Here is a 23,533-nt window from a genome sequence, read left to right on the forward strand (position 1 = left end):
CTCAGAGGGAGTGGAACTCAGTTGGTCACTTTTCTTTTGAACGGTCTAGGTTCATGACTCAGTGGTTCAAAATAATCCATATTCCATGAACAAAGTAATCCATATTCCATAAACCACTTCAAACAGGCAGATATTTAAGGCCATTCCCCAATTAAGCAGTCTCAGAAGTAGTTCTTCCCAAATGCCTCTGCTTTTCTTTCTCCCTAAACTTAGAGACCTGAAAAATAAAATCAAGTAAAATTTGAAAATGTGATAACCAGCATCAATTTCACATCCTTTGATACAACTCCAGAAGTTTCATTAGGCATTAAGATCATCAAGCTCAGAATTTCCACGTTGATTCTAACTCAAGAATATAGCCTCAGTCAGTCTTTTCAGTGCCTCCCAGCATTGTTTGAAAAGAATGTGGACTGCAATAAAAGGGAGATTACCTTTTCAGTGTCTCCATGAGCCTTTTGATTTTGGAAGGTATCATCTATATCACTGAGTCCTGCTTTCATCTCATGTGTGAAATACTGAGGCCCAAAGAAGGGGAAGTGATTGATCAAAGGGTAAAGAATGATTGAACATCTTCTGACTCAGTCACCCGGTAGGTCTGACAGTGGTCAACACCACAGAGCCTTATTTCTGACCAGGACATGTACACGCAGGTACCGTCAAGCTACATGCTTGTCCTCTTGGCTTTGCCCTTTCAGAACTATTACCAGTTATTTTAGCTTCCCATAGAAGTGATGGGTCTTTTATGAGAAGTGCTTCATTAACCTCTTTTTCTTTGTTGAAGGTTGCCAAGCTTACTCATGCTATTTCCATTTTTACTGAAGGCATCTTAATGATGAAGACAACTTTAGTCGGCATCATCAAGGTAATGGTCTTAATGCTGGTCTCTGTGGCCTCATAATAAGCCTCTCCATCATTTGGATTTTGGCGGAGTTTATCCTGTGGGGGTACTGTCATCATCTTATGCCTCTCACTATCTCACATACAGTGTTTGATTTTCATTTTAGTCACTTACGAACAGAGAAGGAGAAAGCATTATTATCCTTATTTTTCATAACACCCAGGAATTCCTAAACACTAAGAAAAAAAATTTTATTGAATTTTTGTAATAATAAAAGAATAATTCAATTCCCTTAAGCAAAGAAGCTTGCTTACTTGATCACTTACTGTCTCTTTCCTCCTTGCCTGCAACCTTTCTTTCTCTTTAATGTTTTTATGCCGCACCCCAGGTGCAGAGAGCTGAGATCATGGTAAACCTCTGACCACAGGCCATTGCCATCACCAGTATATGCAGGCTCCTCTCTTCTTTTTTTCTTTCTCTTCTCCTGATACCCACCCCCAGACCCCACAGCACCCACTCTGTTTGATTTCTGTCCGTAAATATGCAAGTCTTCTTATTTTTAGCAAGTAGTAGTATTTTATGTGTGCACATTTTTGATTTCTCTAAATCATATTCTGCTACAAAGCCTCATTCTTTTTCCAACATTTCTCACTAGTTATTGCTTTCAGGATTTATTTATGTTGTAGTGAGATGGTTGGTTACTTCTTCCTGCTGCAGAGAATTCCACATTTTATTTAGCTGTTCCCAGGGCACAGATGCTGCTCATTTTCATACCTGTGCTTCCTGTTAGCATCAGCAGTGTCTAGATGAGCATCTCTGAACATGTCCCCACATAGGCCTGTGCAAGAATTGTGCTGAAATCCAGGAGTGGGTCAGAGTCTTAGGGCACATTTGTACTTAATTTGTCTCAGTACAGCCAGATTGCCTCCTCACATGACTTGTTTCCTGTGTATCTATCCCCATTTTGGCCAACACTAGCCATGATCCGCTTCCTAATTTTTGTTCTCCAGACGGGTCTAAAGTGGTATATCATTGCTGTTTTATTATAATTTGTAATCCTAAGATGACTAGTGATGCACCCACTCAGTTCGTGGTGCTCTTATTTATTTTTCCATTTATCTGACATCAATAGAATCTTAACATTTCCAATTTTCTAAAGAATCTTCATTGAATTGCTGGATATAACATTTGTGTTAATGAAATCCAAGAAAATATAGGAAACGAACCTAAATAGAAACAGAACTTTACTATGTTGTTTCTAGAAATGTAGTAAAGAAATACCATTCTAGCCCTGTAGTATATTAGACTCTATTAAACTTGATTTAGGCCTGATGCCAGTTTAAGTCAGTTGATATTCAGAGAGTACACAGGTTATCACTTCTCACTCATCTTTTTTTTTTTTTCTCACTCATCTTTATATGATGATACATCCTAGGACCAGGTTAGTCTTAAATACAAAGTGACTAGTTGGATGTAATAAAACCTAGTAATTAGCAATAATTATCAAGGGAAGGACTACTTAAGAAAAATGTAAATCTCTTACCAGAATCTTTCACTTAATAAACGCAAGTATGTTAGTGTTAGTTGCTCAGTCATGTTGGACTCTTTGCAGCCCTATGGACTGTAGTCCGCCAGGTTCCTCTGTCCGTGGGATTTCCCAAGGAAGAATACTGGACTGGGTTGTGTTCCTCAAGGGTCGAACCCAGGTCTCCTGCATTACAGGCAGATTCTTTATCATCTGAGTCACCAGGGAAGTACCAATAAGTGCAAGGGAATGTCATCTTGACATCCTTTAAGCTTACATTGTCTCTGCCAGTTCAACAACTCAGGGCTTTATGTGGGATCCCATGGCCTTCAGTAATCTGTAATCTTTGAATGCTATAGATCTATTTCAAACCCTTTCAAAGAGTTTTCATTCATTTCAGTAAATATGAGTTAAAACAAGTGAGATATACACAGATACACATATAATGTCCATTGTTAGATGTAGGGTAGCCAAAATAGTAGAAATAGCCTAAGCATTTTATGAGGGAAAGAATGGCTGACTATATCATGGTGTGGTCACACTGTGGATTACTTTCCTGCCATTCAAAAATAACTTACCACCAAGAAATTTCCAGAATGTAGAGTGGAAACGCAATGGTAGAACAACATGTAGTATATATATGTTCATACTGGATTGACCAAAAATTTCATTCAGACTTTTCATAACCTGTTACAGATAAATCCTAGGACTAGATTGGTCCAGGATTGGCCAACCCAATATTTTTATCTCATTTAGAAGTTTTTTTCCTTGGAGGATAATTGCTTTACAGTATTGTGTTGGTTTCTGCCATACATCAACACGAATCAGTCACAGGTATACATCTGTCCCCTCCCTTCTGAACCCCCTTCCCATCTCCCACCCCCTTAGGTTGTCACAGAGCCATGGGTTGAGCTCCCGGTGTCACACAGCTAATTCCCTCTTGCTGTTTTACGTATGGTAAGGTGTATGTTTCCAGAATGTTCTCTCCATTCATCCCACCCCTCCTTCCTGCACTGTCCCCAGGTCTGCCCTCCACGTCTGCCTCTCCATTGCTCCCCTGCAGATGCGTAGACCGCACAGCCACCATGGAGAACACGGTGGAGATTCCGTAGAACGCTAGACATAGAACTACCACATGACCGTTTAGATTTTTTAATGAATGTATTTAAGAACAAATACATATCTAAATTAATAGAGGAGGGCCTGGGGGACCCATGTGAAAACTGTTAACTGCTGTTAACCACAGGAGGTAGACAGAATGCAAGGAAGGAGCTGTGTGACAGGGTCTTTCCCTGTGAGCACTCCGCAGGTTGGTTGGTGGAAGTCTGGGGAGAATGGGAAGGGCCCTTTAAGACCATGAGATTCATGAAAACATTGAACTCTTTTTTCATGAAATCTGTTTTTATAAGGGCTGTTTTCATTGGAAATTTCATTGTACCTGCTTGAATTTGTTTTCATTCACTGTATTTGTTTATAATTTACCCGTTTCTTATGAAATACAGCATAGATGCCAAATGCTATAGAAACACTTGTGTAGCTTGATAGGTTAGTGTGAGATAAAGACCACTCACTCTCACCACCTCTCAAGCCCAGAGACACAGTTGAGCCAGCTCCCACCCCAGGATCCTCCTTGTGGGCCCTGACCTAATCCCAGTCTCTCTGTTTGTAGTTTTATTACCCAGAAGTAAATCTCTAGACACTTTAGTTCAGATTTGCCCATTTTTTAAAAATGTATGTCTTTTACAACTGATTTACTCCTCAGATTCCTCCTTCATTCCTTTCTTTCCTTACAGTTTGTCTGTTGAAGAATTCTAGGTCTTGACCTGTTGTTTCTCCTTGGTCTGGCTTTTGATGACTGCCTGATCACACTGTAGTTCAACAAGTTCCTCTGGCTTCTGTATTTTCAGGAACTTTTTCATTCCAGTTATCCTCCTTAAAGTTTAAATATCATCAAATCCAGATGGAACCTATCAATTTTCTTTATGACTTTTTAAAATAATAAGTCTTGACAAATTAAAAGAAACATGTCTTAGAGAATTCACAGGACTGTATTAAAACTATTTCATGTTTTATAGATTTGAAAGACTTTTAGGGAATAACAAAAGCTTTCTCATTATAGAAAAAAAGAATCAGCAAAATAAGCTATAGAGTTAAATAGCAGATTTCTTTCCTATTTAATCTCTCTAATTACAAATAGCATCCTGAAAATGCTGAAAGAAAAAAGAATTGTTGAATCTGCAGAGGTCCAGCCCCAAGTGACTTTGCTCATATGGTTATAGATGCCCTTAGATAACTTCCAGATGAGAGATGGGCACTAAATTCCAGTGCAAGCCATTCAGTCCACTGTCTCCTCCTGGTGATAAGAAAAGGCACTTTTAAGGAAATGATCAAAATGTGAGGTGATTTAAAACTTTCCATACCCATCATCTTTGAAATGACATGTAAAATTGTCATGAATGTTGCTGAGATAAACTAAGTCCTACCAAGGTAACAGGTTTCAATAATTCTGTCCGAGCTGCACAAGATCAAAGAGGGGCAGGAAAGGGGGGGAAAATCCTAATCACTTAGGATTGAGGTAGGGAAGTGCTCCCCTACAGATTCTGGAGACTGTCTTTCCTCTGTGTTTCTCCTAGACTGAGCTTTTCCTCACTGACATTTAATGCTTTTCAATTTGCATTTAGGTGGATCCAAAACAACTGCTGGAAGATGGAATCAGGAAGGAACTGGTTAAGCGTGTTGCTTTTGCCCTTCATAGGGGTTTGATCTTCAACCCCCGAGCCAAGGTACCCGATCAGCAGAATGAGTCTGTCCTTGCCCTTGACTCAGCTTGCAGAATGTTCTAGAATGTCATTTTGAACAGGAACAAGACCTTTCTTCCTATCTAACATATATCTACTGTATCATGTTCAGTACAATCACCTGATGTGCTTTTTGATCCTATCTTTTTTTTTTATTTTGGTGGGGTTTATTATTAATTTATTTAATTGAAGGATAATTGCTTTACAGAATTGTGTTGGTTTCTAAACATCAACGTAAATCAGCCATAGACAGACATATGTCCCCTCCCTGTTGAACCTCCCTCCTACCTCCCACCTCATCCCACCCTTGATCCTATCTTATAAGCATTCATATTATAAGAAAACCCTTTTTAAAATCAGCCCTTTCCTTCACTTCAAGTTTAAGAATTAAACTGATGTTTATGATTCCAGGTTCCTTCTCGTAGTGAAAAGAATTTGTTAAGCCTAAAGCAGACTGGAACTACAAAGGCTGTAATTTTTTTCTTTTGCTTGATCATATTCTAGAGAATATAATCATTTTTCTCAAGAGAGAGCAGGCCTGAAATTTACATCTGAAATCACATCAGTAAATTCAATTTAAAATTAAGATTAGAGTCGTCAAATGATGAGAGAAATCACTGATACTCATTTTTTATATTCTTTTATATGAGGCTTTCTTCCCAAATGAATGAAATAAATTCTTTATTGGATGCCTGGCATAAATCACCACCCACTCTCAATGAGGCAGGAATAAGTATTTCCAGAGCTGTCTTCAGCTGTCACAGTGGCCTCTCACTGGGATTTCCTTGACAGTCTCATGTCGGCGTCGGCGGTTGACAGACTGTGCCAGTCTTAACAGCTTTCTGCTTCTTCTTTCACACAGCCGAGTGAACTGATGCCCAAGCTGAAAGAGCTGGGAGCTACCATGGATGGATTCCATCGTTCTTTTGAATATATTCAAGACTATGTCAACATTTATGGTCTGAAGATCTGGCAGGAAGAAGTATCTCGTATCATAAATTACAATGTGGAACAAGAGTGTAATAACTTCTTAAGAACAAAGGTATCTAAACAGATTTTAATATTCTTGACTATATATCACTTCTGACATGCCCCAAACCTCAGAAATGCCAACAACAAAGTTTGTTTAAATAATTACTAAAATTCCGTAACTACTGCAGAGTCACAAATGCCTTCAGAGTAACTTCGGGAGCTGTGAGGGTTGCAGAAAGGTTTCTGTGACCCCTGACCTCTCCAAGTTTACTGTCCTTAGGAGAAAGCAGACTTAATTACGTGGCTACAGAATGAAACCATCTGGTATAGTCATTGTAAACCAGGTACTCAGGAGTTCCAAAGACTTAGGAGCTCATCTAGGTTGGGTCAGAGTATATACCCAAGAGTGTATACCTAAATGCTGGCTCATTTAGTAGTTCTGCATTTAACTTGCAAACCACCAAACTGTTTCCCACAGTGCCTGCACCATTTGTTTGTTCCCACCAGCAGTGTCTGAGGGTTCTAGGTTTCCACATCCTCGCCAACACTTGTTAATTTTCTCTTTTTTTCTTTTTGATTACAACCATCCTAGTGAGTCTGAGTGGTATTTCATTGTGGTTTTGATTTGCATTTCCATCATGACCAATGATGTTGAGCATCTTTTCACGCGCTTATCGACCAGGTTATATCTTCTTTGGAGAAATGTCAAATCCTTTGCCTATTTTCTGTTGAATTATTTGAGCACCACATTCTTAAGTGTCACAGCTGAGAAGACCGATCTTAGTAATTAACAAGGAGTCACTCACAGGTTTTTAATTAGGGAACTGACATGATTCAGGTGACATTTTCAAAAGATTGTGTATCTTCCAGCCCTATATTTTGGATGTTTATTATTACATTGTCAACTTGTAAGACAGAAAGTAAGAAATTCCTGCGTCTTTTTCTACTTCTCCTCAATCACCTCACTTTTTCACAGTTATTTATTTTTTAAATAAATATTATACATGTTATTTCTGGGAGGCTGTTACTACAGTTTTTAAAATTTCTTCTTCAAAATCAAGGAGCCATTTATATTCACTATTCATGCAACATTATCCTTGTAAAACTATGTGAGAAAAGGATAACTAGGTTAACTTATCAAAGATGGACTAATTATTTATGTCCTTGGGGTTCTTTTTTTTTTTTTCTAGATTCAAGATTGGCAAAGTATGTACCAGTCTACTCATATTCCAATACCAAAGTTTACCCCTGTGGATGAGTCTGTAACATTTATTGGTCGACTCTGCAGAGAAATCTTGCGAATCACAGACCCAAAGTAGGTATACCTCAGTTCCACTGGACAGCAAGTCTCTAAACATAACGATCATATCCTTGACTTCTACTCAGATCATATCCTTGTTCCTGCCATCGCTGGAGCCTTTCTCGTGGGTTGATTAAGTTTACTTTTGCTGGGACTGCATGTTTTCCTCAGTGTGACTGAGGTCACCCCAGTCCAAAGACACATAAATGAAAACAATTCGAAGGTCTGTTCAGCCACCTCTTATTTTAGTCTATGCCTCTGTTTCTTTCCAGCTAACATTACCTGGGTCTGTGGACTACCTGGTTTATTAAAACTTTAAATTTCAAATTTTTCCTGTTACTCATGACCTACTCCCCCATTGCAGTCACTGGCCTTGCACGTGCCAGCTCACACCTTGCACTTCTAAGATGACCTTCTTGTTTCTCAGCCCTACCCTTAGGCACTTTTTGCGGAAGACCCAGCATTTCTTGAGCACTCAGCTTGTGTGCTCCTCCTGGGCCCTGACGCACATCCCTTTGCTTGCCCATCACAACAGTCTAAAGGGGTAGGCACCGTTATTCATCCCCTGTGCTTCTCGAAGTAACCAAGGCACAAAAAAGCTCAGTCACTTGCCCAGAAGTTAATAAATGGTGGCCCCAGAGTACATACCAGGCCCTCTGACTCTGGGGCCCAACTCTTAAAGCCTGTGTCGTTCAAGGGCAACAGTGACTTACAGATTATATATACGGTCACATGGGTGAGAACCTCATAGAGTCAAAATGGCTACTGAGAATACTACAGGTGGGCACCACAGTGGGGACCTGCATGCTGTCTGTCTCAGTAAGTCCAGCGGAGTCGTCATTTTTCTTCAGTTGAGCCTCTGATGAAACAGCTGGTACTAAGCCCTGCTAAGGGGAGAGCAGGCTCCTGTCTGCTCTCGTGTTCACCCCTGGGCCTGTGCCTGCTCAGTGGAATGACCCGTGTGGTTTCCCAGGGAAAGGTGGTATCTCTCCTTTCTCAGTCCAGCAATGCAGGTGAAGTTGACTTTGTGCAAGCTAAATGTCCTCATGACATGTCTTCTCTATACTGCCTTCACATTCAGGCTGATTTTCTGTCAGAACTTAAGAAACTTGACAAACCGTATGTCACCTTCGGCAGAAATGGGTTTGGTCTGTGACTTTCGGGCCAAAAAAAGTGATCCAAAATGTTTTGGGACTTCTCCTTTCTCAGTCTCCATGGGTTGATCTCGGAAGCCCTCCTAGAAACCTGTCTGCCTCACGCACCTAGTGCCAGCTTAATACTGGCAGACAGGATTAAGCATGCCTGGGATTTCCATGTCATGTATGGCATCAAAATTGGGAGCCTCTCAGGTGACACAGAGTGCCCACACTGAGTGGTGGGAGCAGGACGCTTTGCAGCCTGAAAGTACAGTGCCGCTCTGGAAGCCATCTTGCTCTTGCATCTAGTTCCAAATTTAAAATGCCCTCACTCCTGAGCCTCTTGATTCCCTCCCAAGCCTCACTTCAGTAAAGATATGTATTGGCTCTGAGGACTGGGGCCGTATAATTTTGTGGGGGCTGTTGAACGTAGAGGCTAGGATTCTACCCCACACATACCCAATCCAACCCTCCAGAAATGGAATCTCGAGATCTGTTTTTTTAAACATGTTCTACCATTGACTTAGGGCTTGCCAGGTGGCTCAGTGGGTAAAGAATCCGCCTGCAATGCAAGAGGCACAGAAGGTGGGGGTTCGATCCCTGGGTTGGAAGACCCCATGGAGGAGGACATGGCAACCACTCCGGTATTCTTGCCTGGGAATCTTATGGACAGAGGACCCTGGCAGACTGCAGTCCATAGGGTCTCAAAGAGCCATGCACGACTGAAGCAACTGAAAGCACACACTGGCACCATTGATTTAAGGTCCCCATGCGAACATTTGAGAATCTTGGTGGTTGTGGGTGTGGTGGTAGAATCAGGCCTGTCCAAGACTCAGTTATTTCATGTATAAAGTGAAAGTCAAACAGCTTATACATCACAGCGCTATTCTGAGGATAAAGAGAGAGCATTCAGAAGGGTCTGGCCCAGGGCCTGACACATAGGCAGTCCTCAGTAAATGTTGTAAGTTTTTATCATCACCATCGTCACACTCCTGAGTCTCAAAGGGAATCGTTGGTCGATGACCAGGACGAGAAGGAAAGAGGAAATGGCTCTGTCATCATGGCCTCAGACATGAGGGCATGAGGATTCAAAGTTCCTTTCTTACCCAAGTGGAAGTGGCACAAGACACTGTTTCATCCACAGTCTCTGGATATTTATAGGAAGACCCTCCAGAGAGGCAATGGGGCTCCGAAGTCTTCCAGCCTGGTGACTGAATCTAGCCTTGTCCTTGAGACATGACCCAACTACCCAACCCAGTGGAAACACATCATTCAAACTAGTGACGTAGCAAGGGCAGGAAGAGGTGACTTAACCGAATTTCACCTTCCTGGCCCACTGGACATTCACCGTGAGATGTCTTGGCTGCCCAGATGCAGGGGTTATTAAAACAGATCATGAAACCATTGTTCTTCCTATCCGATGCCCCTAATCCTATTGCATCCCTCATCCATTCAGGGTGAATTCTGAGCTGCTTTTGGGTTTTGAGTTTGTTTTGTTTATGTTTTAGAATGACGTGTCACATTGACCAGCTCAACACTTGGTATGACATGAAAACCCATCAAGAAGTGACCAGCAGCCGCCTTTTCTCAGAAATCCAAAACACCTTGGGGACTTTCGGTCTGAATGGGTTAGACAGGCTTCTGTGCTTTATGATTGTCAAAGAGTTACAGGTGAGCCTTCGGGTGTCCGTGTGTGTGCCACTGTCCTGGGGAAGAAGGGAGTAGATGGTTTAGCTTTTCTTTTGTGCTTTCCTATCCTGACATCAGGCATATTTATATAATTCCTGTTAAATAGAGAAGAACTGAGAATAAACTAGAATCTCTTTGGCCAGCATAGTATTTTTACCAGTAGACAGTTTTTGTGAATTTCATCTTGGAAACCAGCAACTCCTCCCAGCAGGGGATGTTTCTGATGGGAACCGGAAGTTGTGTCTTCCCCATCGTCTTATTTGTAGCTTTGTGTGAATGAGGCTTGTCTGTGTTCTGTGTAGCCTTTGAGTTAACTGGAGCGTTTCGGAGCGTTTCTTCCATTTTATTCATTATATTTGGTTCTTTGATCATGCCTTCTCGTTTTAGAATTTCCTCAGCATGTTTCAGAAAATTATCTTGCGAGACAGAACTGTGCAGGAGACTTTAAAAACCCTCATGAATGCCGTCAGCCCCCTAAAAAGCATCGTAGGTAAGTGTTCTAAAACGGGCCTGAGGTCGAGAGAACACTGTAGCCTTTCCAGAGTTACTAAATAGAAATTCATATTTTAACCTTTCAGCAAACTCGAATAAAATTTACTTTTCCGCCATTGCTAAAACCCAGAAGATTTGGACCGCTTATCTTGAGGCTATCATGAAGGTACGTTGTGAGAGAAGAATGCTATGGGTTTTTTTTTTGTTATTTCTGGTAACTTAGTTGTCCCAAGAAAGCCACTCTTCTTTCTTTGGCCATCAAACCAAAAATACATCATTTCGGGTTTATCGTTATTTCTAAATGGGTCTGTTCGTTGGCTGTTCTGGACAGTGCTTTTCATTAGCCCGTTTATCATGCTTCTTTCACTGAAGAAAACTTTCATTCTGAAATGCCTTTTAGCAAGAGGTGCTTTCACTCAAGGAAATAGGAGTTTTCCTCCCTCAGTCATCCTCCGTCCTTATGTGACAGGTTCATTAATGAACTGCTGTCAGTTTGCCGCCCTAATCTCAGCCGGTAGAGTAGTTAGGTAGCTGCACAAAAGCTAGAAAGCCAGGTTCCTCTGGACATGTTATCCTTACACTGACTGGAACGTGTCTTTGGAAATGAGTGAGAAAGTGAGATGGGGAGATTGTAGATGCGTGTCATCTTACTGTGCTTCACTTCCCTGCACTTTGCAGACATTGCATTTTGCACAGATTGAAAGCTTGTGACAACCCTGTGTTGAGCAAGACTGTCACCACCATTTCTCCAACAACTTTTGCTCACTTTGTGTCACACTTCAGGAATTCTCGCAATACTGCAAGTTTTTTTCATTATTGTTATATTTGTGACAATGATCTGTGATCAGTGACCTTTCTTACGACTCTGAAGGATGGCTAGCTTTTTTGGCAATAAAGTATTTTTAAATTATTTTTTAGGCATAATGCTTTTATACACTTAATAGACTACAGTATAATGTGAACATAACTTTTATATGCACTGGAAAACCAGAAAATTCATGTGGCTCTCTTTATTGCAATATTTGCTTTATTTATGATGATCTGGAGCCAAACTCAGTATTTCGAAGGTGTGCCTGTGATTTGCTGGGTGGAAATCCAGGTTGCTTTAGAATCCATGCGTCTGCCTTTACACTGTGGCGTTGACTTCCAGAGACACCTTGTGTCTTCTGCATATCCTCCTCTCATCACTTGATGACCTGAGGCATTCAGTAACCCTTTGTTGAACACCCTTATGTGGGTGCAGAACATTGTCAGTTGCTGTAAGACAGAGTTCAAGGAAGCTGGCTGTCTCCCTGGAAAGCCTACTCACAGTACAATAGGAAAGAGTAGATTTCCTGGTGGAAAACTGACTGATGGTAAAAAGTGTCAGATACCAAAGGAGAAGTCTAGACTCCTGACAGAATTTGGAGCAGTCCTGTTCTCTTGTTCCCAATTATGTAAGTTGCTCATTGAAACAGGAGTTGTTGGTGTCTCAGCCCAATTCACAGTATATTTCTCATCATTTCATTGAGTTTTTGTTCTAATCTGGAAACTTAAAATTGAATAGAAGCCTTTGGCTCTGCTAGATGGCCTCTTGTTATATAGGTCTGACTTGCCCTAAGCCAGGATAACAAGGGAAGGAAGTTATAATAAATCTGTTCTTTTAATTGCTTGAGAATTACATTTTGTTACAATTGGCTTCCATTGTTATCCTGTATGTTTTATTTCATACATTCAAAAGAACTATTCTGAGACAACATGCATAAACTTCTCCAACTTTCTAAAGATGTCCAAAGTGCCAACAAAACATGAAGAACCCCTGGTTTCAGGGTTATCCTTGTTAGAAGGGCCTTCTTGGAAGATTGTATGTAGGTTATTTTATCACCTTGATTATTGCATGATCTGTGATCCTGAGGGATGTAGGCAGAATGATACTGACCAAATGTTAGAGTGAAATGGCACCCCAGAGCTTGAGAAAGTTCAATTTACGACAGATAAAGAAAGTAGGGCTTCTTATTAGTGGTGACTGAACATGAGAACTTATTCTAAAAGATAAAAAATAGAGCTTCAGAACACATACCTTTAATCCACAGACAACAAGAACATTAATGGTTCACTTTTAGACTTAGGTTCAGTATTAGACTTCAGGGTTCGGTTGAGGTTGGCATACAGGATCTCTGCAGGCATTTCTTAAAGGGTCCCTTGTGCTCCATCAGCAGTGATGCTGGTCTTAGGCATGAAACCAGTCCAGGAAATCCTTGAATTTTTCTGTAGAATGTTGTGAACCTTTCAATGAAAACTTGTCATCTTTTTGTTCATCAGCTTTTCCCTGTTCTTTCTCTTGCTTGTTCACAGGTTGGGCAGATGCAGATCCTGAGACAACAGATCGCCAATGAATTAAATTATTCTTGTCGGTTTGACTCCAAACACCTGGCAGCTGCTCTGGAGAACCTCAATAAGTAAGTGCTGGCATTTGAAACAGCCACCTCTGGGCCTAGGTTGTTCACCATCAGTCAGCATCCCAGTCTTCAGTGCATACTCTTTTTTGTATTTTGGAGGATAGTTGCTTTACAGTGTTGTGTTAGCTTCTCCTGTGCAGCACAGTGAATCAGCTGCACAACATACCTGAATCCCCTCTTTTTTTGGATTTCTTTCCCATTTAGGTCGCCACAGAACATTGAGTAGAGTTCCCTGTGCTCTATAGTAGGTTTTCATTAGTTATCTGTTTTATACATTCAGTATCTGGGTGGCTGAGTGGTAAAGAATCCACCTGCAAGGCAGGAGACATGGGCCCAATTCCTGGGTCAGGAAGATCCTCTGGAGGAGGGCATGGCAACCTACTCCAGTATTCTTACCTGGAGAATCCCATGGACAGAGAAGCCTGGTGGGCTACAGTCCCTGGGGTCGCAAGGAGTCAGACAGTTGCATGAAGCAACTGAGCATGCATGCAGGCATCTACTCTTTTAAGTTATTTTTGAGTGAGAACGCTCTCTGAATTTATAGGCTTGCCTATAAATTCCCATAGGTAATCAAATCTACCTTCAGAAGCCTCTCGCTTCAGTATTGTCTCTTTTTTTTGATGGAATCATTTCAGCCAACATGTATTGATCACTTAATACACATCAGACAGTTTGCTAGATTCTTGCTAGACTGAGAAGGCAATTGTCACCAAAATCCGCACTTGACTTTCCACAGAACTGAATCACTGATTCTCCTGAGGGGAATTAGAAGCACCTTGATGACCGGCGTGGCTGTGGACACATATCCTAGCATCCAGTCACACTCTCCACCTGACCAGCAGCTTGCTCTCATTTTGAGCCTCCTGCTTAAAGATAAATAATCCACACTTCTTGGTCACAAAGTCAGTGTGCTTTTGACAAAGTAGGTATTGAAACTAGTTCAGTCAACTCATAAAAATTTAAGTGGTGAAAGCATTTGATTTGGGTGAACTTTAAAAGAAAACATAATTCAAGTTCAGATTTCCCACTTATCACTAATCACAGGTATGGAAATTGAGAATTTGAAGGGAGCAAGCCCTTGTTACATAGATGAGGACACTGAATCCCTGGAAGATTATAGCATAGCTTGTGTTAACTGTTGTCTGTATTCAGTTTATCTCTAACATTTATTACTATTGTTGTTGTTGTTCTTCATTCAGGGCACTCCTAGCAGATATCGAAGCCCACTATCAGGACCCTTCGCTTCCTTACCCCAAAGAAGATAACACACTCTTATATGAAATCACTGCCTACCTCGAGGCAGCTGGCATCCACAACCCGCTGAACAAGGTTCATGATTACTAACATGTAATATAATGCTGTGGTGGGAGACAGGGTGGGACCAAAGGCCATCTGGCCCAGGTAGCAGATCCCCGCGCTCCATCTGACACTGGAAGACCCTGGTTCCAAACCCAGAACCTCTGCTCTTGTGATCCTCCGCCCTTTCTGGGTTCCCATTCTCTGCATGTAATATGAAGATGATCATGCCCCCGCTGCCTGACTCAGGGCTGTGGGAGTCCAGTGATAACAGTGTTTGTCAGAACTGAGTGGCAAGTGCTGTATCAGTAAGAGATGAGTTTTAGGTTTCTCTGGGGTTTGGTATTTGAACTGCTCCTAAATGGTGGCATCGATCCTTCTTGCCCAAAGACCCTTCCCTCCTTGGCTGACAGTAATCACAGTCAGAATCTGGGGAGACAGGCTCTATTCTGCTGTTCTGATCTCCATAAACCTCTGAGAACTGGAAGCGTTTTTCACAAGTTAGTGCCAGATCGCATGTAGTGCCAGAACCTGTCCCAGACTGACTTGAAGCTGTTTATACTCCTGTGAATTGTCATGTTTTTGCAGAAATACAGATAACTTTGCTTATAGTCTGCACTGTATTGCCTACCTAAAATCTTTATTGTAATATGAAATTCTGAAATCTGTATGATCCCCTGGGTTTGAGGTAAGATTATGAATATAAATAGCACCTAACATTTTACTAAGAATTATGTGCCAAGCACTGTGTTAACCCTGACTAGGTGCTCTCACTTAATCTCACAGCAGCCTCATGAAATGTGCCCTTGTTGGGGGAGGAACCTGAGGCTCAGAGGTTGATAACTTCCCAGGGCCCCACAGTAGCCAGCGATGGAACCAGGCTGTCTGACCAGAGTTGGTGCTGCTGGCCAGGATGCCACCTGCCTCCCAGGGAATCAGAATGACTAGGAGAGGGGAGATGGCTGGGTGTGGCCTGACTGTGCTTTCTGCCTCATGAACTGGGCAGGAGACTGCTCTGTGGCATTGCCCAGGGAAAAGGAAATGGCAATGGGACCTGCGCTTGCTTTCTACTTACGCACTGCTATGCAGTGCTATGGGGTCTTCCTTCTTTCTTTCTGCCTCTTTTCTCTTTCCCTCTCTTTCCCTCTCTTTGCCCTCCTTCCAGCTTGGCCTTGACTTTCTTGCTTATCTTCCCCCGCCCCCCCAACCCCCTCGTTTTGTTACTGACATTAAGAGGATTGGAAGGAGAAAAAGAGGATTGGAGGTGGGGGGAGTAACCTCTAATCTCTAAGCAACATTGTTCCTTTCCCAAGAGGGCTGATTGTCAAGTAGGTGTCTCTTTTTGGAGGGAGAGGGGGTCGGTGGTATTAAATAAAACTCTGAAGGCAGCGAATTAATGGAACCACCCTAGTTTTCAGTAGTCAGAAGAGCAAACTGAAATTAAACGGCAGCTTTCCTTTTGAAACTGTTTTCTCTTTCCAGATATACATCACGACAAAGCGCTTACCCTACTTCCCGGTGGTCAACTTTCTGTTTTTGATCGCCCAGCTGCCAAAGCTTCAGTACAACAAAAATCTAGGTGCTGTATGACATTTATTCTTTATAGTAAGGAACAATGGTGGTAGATTAACATCTAACCGAACATCCCTTGGTAGAGAATGCTATGTCACATATGAGGTGTTTCTTACTAATTGCATGTTCATAAAAATCCAAGTCCTTGGGCCTCTGAAATATCATGAAGACAGTGGATTTAATATCAACCAAGTATAATTTACAGTGGTTGATTATCCAACTTGTAAAATGTGTGGGACCTTTGCTTCTCTCTTTTCTTTAAAGGAGCTGATTTTGGTGGGCAAGAAACTTCTTTTGGTTAATGTCCTATTCTTTCAGTAGCTGTCATGTGCTTACTGTGGAGCTTTGGTATGAAGAGTAACAATATAGTTACAGAGAGGAGACTAATCCTCTGGTACTTTACCCTGGGATATCTGTTACTTTAGTTTTGAGAATATGTGATACAAACAATAGTTACCAAAGGCTATCAGTATATTTGTCCTATCAAGCATTATAACCCAATGTTTTTTGTGTCATTGACTTTATCTTAAACCTTTTTATAAGATTCCCAGGTATTTCCTCTGTCTCCAAACTTAGAGTTTTTTAAAGTCTGCTATAGAGTTTAATTTACTTTACAAGTATTGTCTATAAATGTAACCATATACTTTTTCTAACCAGCCATTCCAAAATGTATTTCTTCTTTGAAGTATTTCCCTTCCTATTTCAAAAGTTTTTTTAGGATAAAGATGTGGATTTTCTTTAAGGTTTTTAATTTCCTCATTCAAAAAAATTCCTTTATTCCAGACACAGCCCCAATAACAATATTTGTCACAGCCCCAATAACAATATTTGTCACAGCCGCAGAATGCAGGGCATGGTTCTCAGTCACTTAGTGTTAGTCACTCAGTCGTGTCCGAGTCTTTGCAACCCCGTGGACAATAGTCTCTGTCTGTGGATTTCCAAAGAAGAAGACTGGAGGGCGTTGCCATTCCCTTCTCCAGGGGATCTTCCCAACCCAGGGATCGAACCCATGTCTCCTGCATTGCAGGCGGATTCTTACCAGCTGAACCACCAGGGAAGCTCAGTCCCTTAGTCGTGTGTAACTCTTTGTGGCCCCATGGACGGTGACCCACCAGTCTCCTCTGTCCATGAGATCCTGCCAGCAAGAATGCTAGAATGGGGTGCCATTTCCTTCTCCAGTGCAGGGCATGGCGGCACCCAGTAAGCCTTGGCTGTAGGGTGGAGGGAACAAAGGTGTGTCTGGATTCTGACTTCACAACTTACCATCTATGTGACGTTGGCCAAGATACTTAAACTTGTAGGCCAGTTAGAACTTAAAAATACCTGTGACGGTACCTCTCACAGAGCAAGTGCTTACCTGATGCTAAATCCCTTTCTGGATGTTGGTCAGAATCAGTGTAAAGAACTATCCCAAGATGGACTTAAAAGTTCATCTCAAGATTGAGATCCATGACCTCTCTCTCATGACTAAATAAGCAGGTATGCTTCTTTATAATGAGGCGTTCTTAGCACATGAAGATACCTTGTTTTCATTAAGACTGTTTGCTCACTGGTCTCATCCTTAGTTACCATTTCATTGCATGTGTTTAAGGTCATGCTCCTTGACTGTACAGCTGCTTATGAGAAGCATGTCACTATGCCACAGAATTCCCAGATCTTGAAATGAAACTGTGAAGTTTCTTAGAAAGTTCCTATACCTGACTACAGTCCTTTTCATAAATCAGGTCAGTGTGTTAAGTTGGGGATTAAATTAAAGAAAAAGCAGACTGAGGAAGGAGCATCAGCATGTAGTATACCCTGAAAGCTTTTATATAAACCCTGTGAGCATTGTTCTCAAGACTGATCTAAGAAGCGTACAGCTGCTTTGGTCAGTCTCTTAAAAAGGAATCTCTGGGGTGCTCCATGCAGAGACATCTTTGTTGTAAACATCCCCTTTGCTATCTACCTGGGAAGGATTCTCTCTCCATGTTCTGAGTACAGCTAGTGTCTTACAGTGGGCATTGAGTAATTTGGAATTGCCAAGGCCTAGATTGTGTAACGGAGAAGGCAATGGCACCCCACTCCAGTACTCTTGCCTGGAAAATCCCATGGGTGGAGGAGCCTGGTAGGCTGCAGTCCATGGTGTCGCTGAGGCTCGGACATGACTGAGCGACTTCATTTTCACTTTTCACTCTCATGCGCTGGAAAAGGAAATGGCAACCCACTCCAGTGTTCTTGCCTGGAGAATCCCAGGGACAGGGGAGCCTGGTAGGCTGCTGTCTCTGGGGTCACACAGAGTCGGACATAACTTAAGTGACTTAGCAGCAGCAGCAACAGGTTATGTAAATCAGGATAGCTTGTTTTGGCATCTTAAATAAGTTCTCTCAGTCTTCACAAGAACCCAAATGTGGGGATTGATTAACTTTCTAATCAACTGCCAATCATTTTCCCTAAGTGGTTGTACCATTTTTACAACTTACCATCATTTGGCCATCTCAGTCTTTTAAACATTATAATGGGTATGTAGGGTATCTCATTTGGAGAAGGAAATGGCATCCCACTCCAGTATTCTTGCCTGGAGAATCCCAGGGACGGGGGAGCCTGGTGGGCTGCTGTCTATGGGGTCGCACAGAGTCGAACACGACTGAAGCGACTTAGCAGCAGCAGCAGCAGCAGCAGGGTATCTCATTATAGCTTTAACTTGCCTTTCCCTGATGGATTATGATGTTGAGCACTTTTTCAAATGCTTTTTGGCTGTTCTTTATATTTTTTGTTTGTTTGTTTATCTTTCTTTGCTGTCTGTTCAAGTCTTTTGCCTGTTTTTAAATTGAGTTGATAGCTTTTCTATCACTGAGTTGTAGGAGTTATTTATTTTATGGATACAAGTCCTTTTTTTGATATACATGCTATAAATTTTTTTTTCTAGCAAAATGTTTTACCTATTCATTTTCCTTACTTGTGACCATAATGAGCAGAAGTTTATTGCTGATGATATCCAATTTGTCCATTTTTTTCCTTTATCATTAGTCCTTCTATCCTCTAATAAACCTTTGCCTATCCCAAGGGCACAGACTGTCTTTTTTTTTTTTCCCCCTAGAAACTTTGTACTTACAGCTTTTACATTGAGGTCTGTGGCCTATTTCAAATTACTTTTTATGTGAAATAGGGCTCAAGGTTCATTTTTTTTCTCCATAAAGATATCTATTTTTAGCTTCAGTTATTGAGACGATTTCTCTTTCTCCATTAAATAGTGTGAATATCCATGGAAATCCAATTGCTCCTTTAAGGGTATGACTATTTCTGTATTTTCTTGTCTGTTCCATTGATCTGTTTACCTATCCTTATGCCAGTACTGTCTTGATTATTGTAACTTTATAGTAAGTCTGGAAATCTGGCAATAAAAGTTTCCAACTTTGTGGGGTTTTTTTTTCCAACGCTGCTCTGTCTCCTGTTCCCCAAGCAGCCATTCAGGCAGGTCAAGGTCTCCATATTTGGGCAGAAATCCTTAGTGACAAGGCCAGCTTTGGCACTCACTCACTCACTTGACATAGTTCCTTCTTTTCCTGTCCTGACTTTGGCACATTCTTTTCTTGTGTAACATTTTATCCGTCTCTTTTTTTTTTCTTTTTAATTGGAGGATAATTGCTTTACAATATTGTGTTGACTTCCGCCATACAACAACATGAATCAGCCCTAAATATACATTTGACCCTCCCTCTTGATTGAACCTCCTCCCCACCCCACTAGGTTATCACAAAGGACCATGTTGAGCTCCCTGTATTATACAGCAGCTTCCCATTGGCTGTCTGTTTCACATATGGTAATGTATATGTGTCTTATAACGCTACTCTCTATAATACTTTCCACCATTGCATCCATTAATTACAAAATCCTAAAGAAACAATGTTGGTAATTATAAAAATCAGCACCCGTTTTAGGGAGTTGGATCCTTCAGCCCACTAGAAGCCTCCATTAGTCCTGGATCCAATTCGAAATGTAGTCCTGGATTGTCATTCCCTCCAGATAATCATCTGCCAGAGATCACGTGGCCCCCAGCACCTTGACATTCATGAACATTCATCCTGAATGAATGCTGCAAAAGGCCAGCACGTCCCTCAGTGGTGTAATCTGTGGTCTATCGGTCCTTGCAGGAATGGTCTGCCGAAAGCCCGCCGACCCCGTGGACTGGCCGCCGCTGGTGCTGGGGCTCCTTACCCTGCTGAAGCAGTTTCATTCCCGGTACACGGAACAGTTCCTGGCGCTGATCGGCCAGTTTATCCGCTCCACAGTGGAGCAGTGTGTAAGGTACAGAAGGCCAACCAGGAAAAAGTGGAATCGGTGTTCCAGAATGGGCTGGAAACTGCACGCGCCAGACCCCCCTTAGTATCCCCCTAGTATAGCCAGGAACCCGCCGCTCACCCTGCTCTGTGAGCAGGCTCGGGCACATCTCCTGTTGGGGCAATTAAAGGTGTGCCCATCCTTCGTCACACCGCTGAGGAGTCGCTGGGAGTCTCCTGGGAGCACTCACTGTAAATGAGTCATGAGCACTGTGAGCAAGCCCCACGGGGGAGAAAGTAGAGGCCTGCCCCTCTGCCATCATGGGTGCTGTGCCCAGACCTCAGTGAGCCCGTGTCCTCCCCCTGGGCTGCTTACCCAGGGATGGCTCCACCCTTCAGCAGGAGTCAGGGAGCCACCCCACTGTCAGCACAGCCCGAGGTCCTGGTATGAAATCAAACACATGAAACGCGGAAGCTCCTACTTGATACAAAGCTTATAAACCTTTAGTTTTTCCTCTCCTCCACCCCAAATGCGGCTTTTCTGGGATAGAACAAGTTATGTATTTGCATGGGATGCTGGGTCCCGAGTCTCCTTCTCTGTTACCCTAAAGGGTCAGCAGGGGCATGTCATAAAGACCCATGTAGACCATTCAGAGAAGTTTGGATTCCCTCCTCCAGGCTGTGTGCTGAAGATGGGCCAGCAAGATATGGCTCAGTGTAATAATCAAGAGGCGATTCTGTAGATGTGGCTCTTCTTTGGCTTCATAGAGTCATCTGTCGTCTTTTTCAGTCTTCCACTATTTTGACTAAGGGTCTACGTATGAAAGCAGTTCATTGATCCAGACTGTTCTGTGTTGCAGCCAGAAGATACCAGAAATGCCTGCCGATGTTGTGGGCGCCCTTCTGTTTCTGGAGGATTATGTTCGATACACAAAGCTACCCCGGAGGGTAAGCAATAGATAAAGAACACTATTGATGCCCCTTTGGGACCTCCCTGGAGAACCAGTGGTTAAGACTCCACATTCTATCACAGGAGGAGCCATGGGTTCCATCCTTGGTTGGGAGACTAAGATTCCACATGCCACGCAGTGCAGCCAAAAAACATTAATGCCCTTTTTGTAGGAAGATGGTTTGAAGAAAGGCCCTGGACTCATGAGGAATGAAGTCCAAAAGCTCATTCCCTGTGAACACCTCTGAGCCCCTCGCCCTGCTATGCCCCAGGGCTCGGCTCGAATGTTCAGTGCTTTGTGAGAAGCCATGATTGAACACAGCTTCCCTCCTCATCTTCTCACCCTCTGCCATGCCCTCCTCCAGTCTGCAGGTCACCCTGTTCAGGAGTTAAGCTGGGCACTCCAGGAGAGAATTCTTTAAGAGGCCAGGGTAGCGAATGATTGTGTGGTTTGTTTCTTCATCTCCACAGTAACCCAGTTCCTGCAGCCCATTTGGCTAAGTTCCCTCCATGGTTGAAGTGTTGTACAACCATGGTTTCCAAAAATGACAAAAGTTCACCAAGATACCTGTGTAAGGATGTTCAGAACATGAAATTTAGCACAGCAAAGGACACAAGGTTATGTGACCCTAGTTTTAAGTGTAGGTGTTTGAAGTGTAAGTTTTAAGTGTAAGTGTATGTGTGTGTATAAATTGTAAGAATTTGATACAAAATAATAATCACTTTTAGTTTTCTTGAGGGAATTAAGATCAGATATTATTCCTTTTTATACTCCTCTCCATTTTCTAATTTTCCTCAAATTAGCAAGTGACACAAAGGTCTGTCTAGTCAAAGCTATGGTTTTTCCAGTGGTCATGTATGGATGTGAGAGTTGGGCTATAAAGAAAGCTCAGCACTGAAGAATTGATGCTTTTGAACTGTGGTGTTGGAGGAGACTCTTGAGAGTTCCTTGGACTGCAAGGAGATCCAACTGGTCCATCCTAAAGGAAATACTCCTGAATGTTTATTGGAAGGACTGATGCTGAAGCTGAAACTCTAATACTTTGGCCACATGATGCAAAGAACTGACTTGTTTGAAAAGACCCTGATGCTGGGAAAGATTGAAGGCGGGAGGAGAAGGAGATGACAGAGGATGAGATGGTTGGATGGCATCACCGACTCAGTGGACATGAGTTTGAGCAAACTCTGGGAGTTGGTGATAGACAGGGAAGCCTGGCATGCTGCAGTCCATGGGGTCACAAAGAGTCAGACAGGACTGAGCGACTGAACTGAACTTTATAGTCAGGAAAAAATTAAACATTGCTTTTAAAGACCGATTTCCAGCACTAGATGTCCTGTTCTTCTGAGTTGGTCATTAGTTGATTATGAGATGACCTGAGAGCAGTCTTAGTACTTCCGAGAGGCATGTGCATTTTTGCAGATCCAAGTGCCTTTAAGAGCCAGGGGGTCTTCTCGTCTAGGGGTAGGGCAGTGGAGGGCTGGGGAAGGGACTGTACTGCACCCCTTCAGATGTCAGCAGTGCCAAGAAATTAAACATCAGTGGTAGAAATGCCAGAAAAAGAAGGTGGTGGTTTCAATTAGTGGTTCATTATTTCCCAGTGATTCACCTTGCTCCAAAGGATGTCTTCCTCTCTTTAATTTTCATATGGAAAATTTTGAAATTTTTTATACGATACCAATATAATAGCATATAATAGGTATCATGTGTTAATACATTCATGTTACTCTGCATTTCATTTTCATTTTAAAACTACGCCACTCGTTATTTTTGTCTAGGACAGATTACCAGGGACTACTGCTGAATTTGATCTTCGTACACTATGACACCGTTAACTCTTTCGTTTTCATTTTTTTAGGTTGCTGAAGCACATGTGCCTAATTTCATTTTTGATGAGTTCAGAACAGTCCTGTAAATTTTTTTGACTTCTGCTTCTTCAATGAAAGGATTATCCTTAAATCTTCCCACCATTACTAAAATGAACTTGGAAATGCAAAGAAACCCACCTGCTCAGAGAACTGCATTTTTTCCCTTTCTTATGGGAAACATCAGACATTCTGAGTAAGATGTATCCACTGAACGAGTTAATATAATTAATATTGTTTAAATCATGGTATTATGTACAATTTTTATCATGTAGAAGCAGAACGCATTTTTGTACTGCCTCTTATAAATGCTGACTATAGTGGTTATGTATAAATCCACTTAGTTTTATGTTCTGAAGACCTATTTGTGCAACTCCAGATTTTCAGTAAAATAGTATTGCCAGTACCC

The 23,533-nt window shown here is 42.0% G+C and overlaps 1 protein-coding gene across 2 annotated transcripts in view; it reads left to right on the forward strand.

The window, feature by feature from the left end:
• Positions 1–23,533, forward strand: part of WASHC5 (WASH complex subunit 5) — a 56,132-nt gene extending 32,599 nt beyond the window's left edge. Inside the window, exons 17-29 of one of the 2 annotated variants that reach the window (XM_069599882.1) lie at positions 782–862; positions 5,045–5,146; positions 6,024–6,203; positions 7,324–7,448; positions 10,078–10,240; positions 10,646–10,748; positions 10,837–10,916; positions 13,085–13,188; positions 14,388–14,517; positions 15,967–16,063; positions 20,187–20,340; positions 21,173–21,260; positions 23,118–23,533. In XM_069599882.1, coding sequence (XP_069455983.1) covers positions 782–862; positions 5,045–5,146; positions 6,024–6,203; positions 7,324–7,448; positions 10,078–10,240; positions 10,646–10,748; positions 10,837–10,916; positions 13,085–13,188; positions 14,388–14,517; positions 15,967–16,063; positions 20,187–20,340; positions 21,173–21,260; positions 23,118–23,174 — 1,464 coding nt within the window. In that variant the 3' untranslated portion in view covers positions 23,175–23,533. Of the gene's footprint in view, positions 1–781; positions 863–5,044; positions 5,147–6,023; positions 6,204–7,323; positions 7,449–10,077; positions 10,241–10,645; positions 10,749–10,836; positions 10,917–13,084; positions 13,189–13,924; positions 14,115–14,387; positions 14,518–15,966; positions 16,064–20,186; positions 20,341–21,172; positions 21,261–23,117 lie in introns of those variants that run through there. The other variant, XM_069599883.1, reaches the window with a different exon arrangement.

This window comes from Ovis canadensis, chromosome 9, assembly GCF_042477335.2.
Source record: "Ovis canadensis isolate MfBH-ARS-UI-01 breed Bighorn chromosome 9, ARS-UI_OviCan_v2, whole genome shotgun sequence".
NCBI classification, from domain to species: domain Eukaryota; kingdom Metazoa; phylum Chordata; class Mammalia; order Artiodactyla; family Bovidae; genus Ovis; species Ovis canadensis.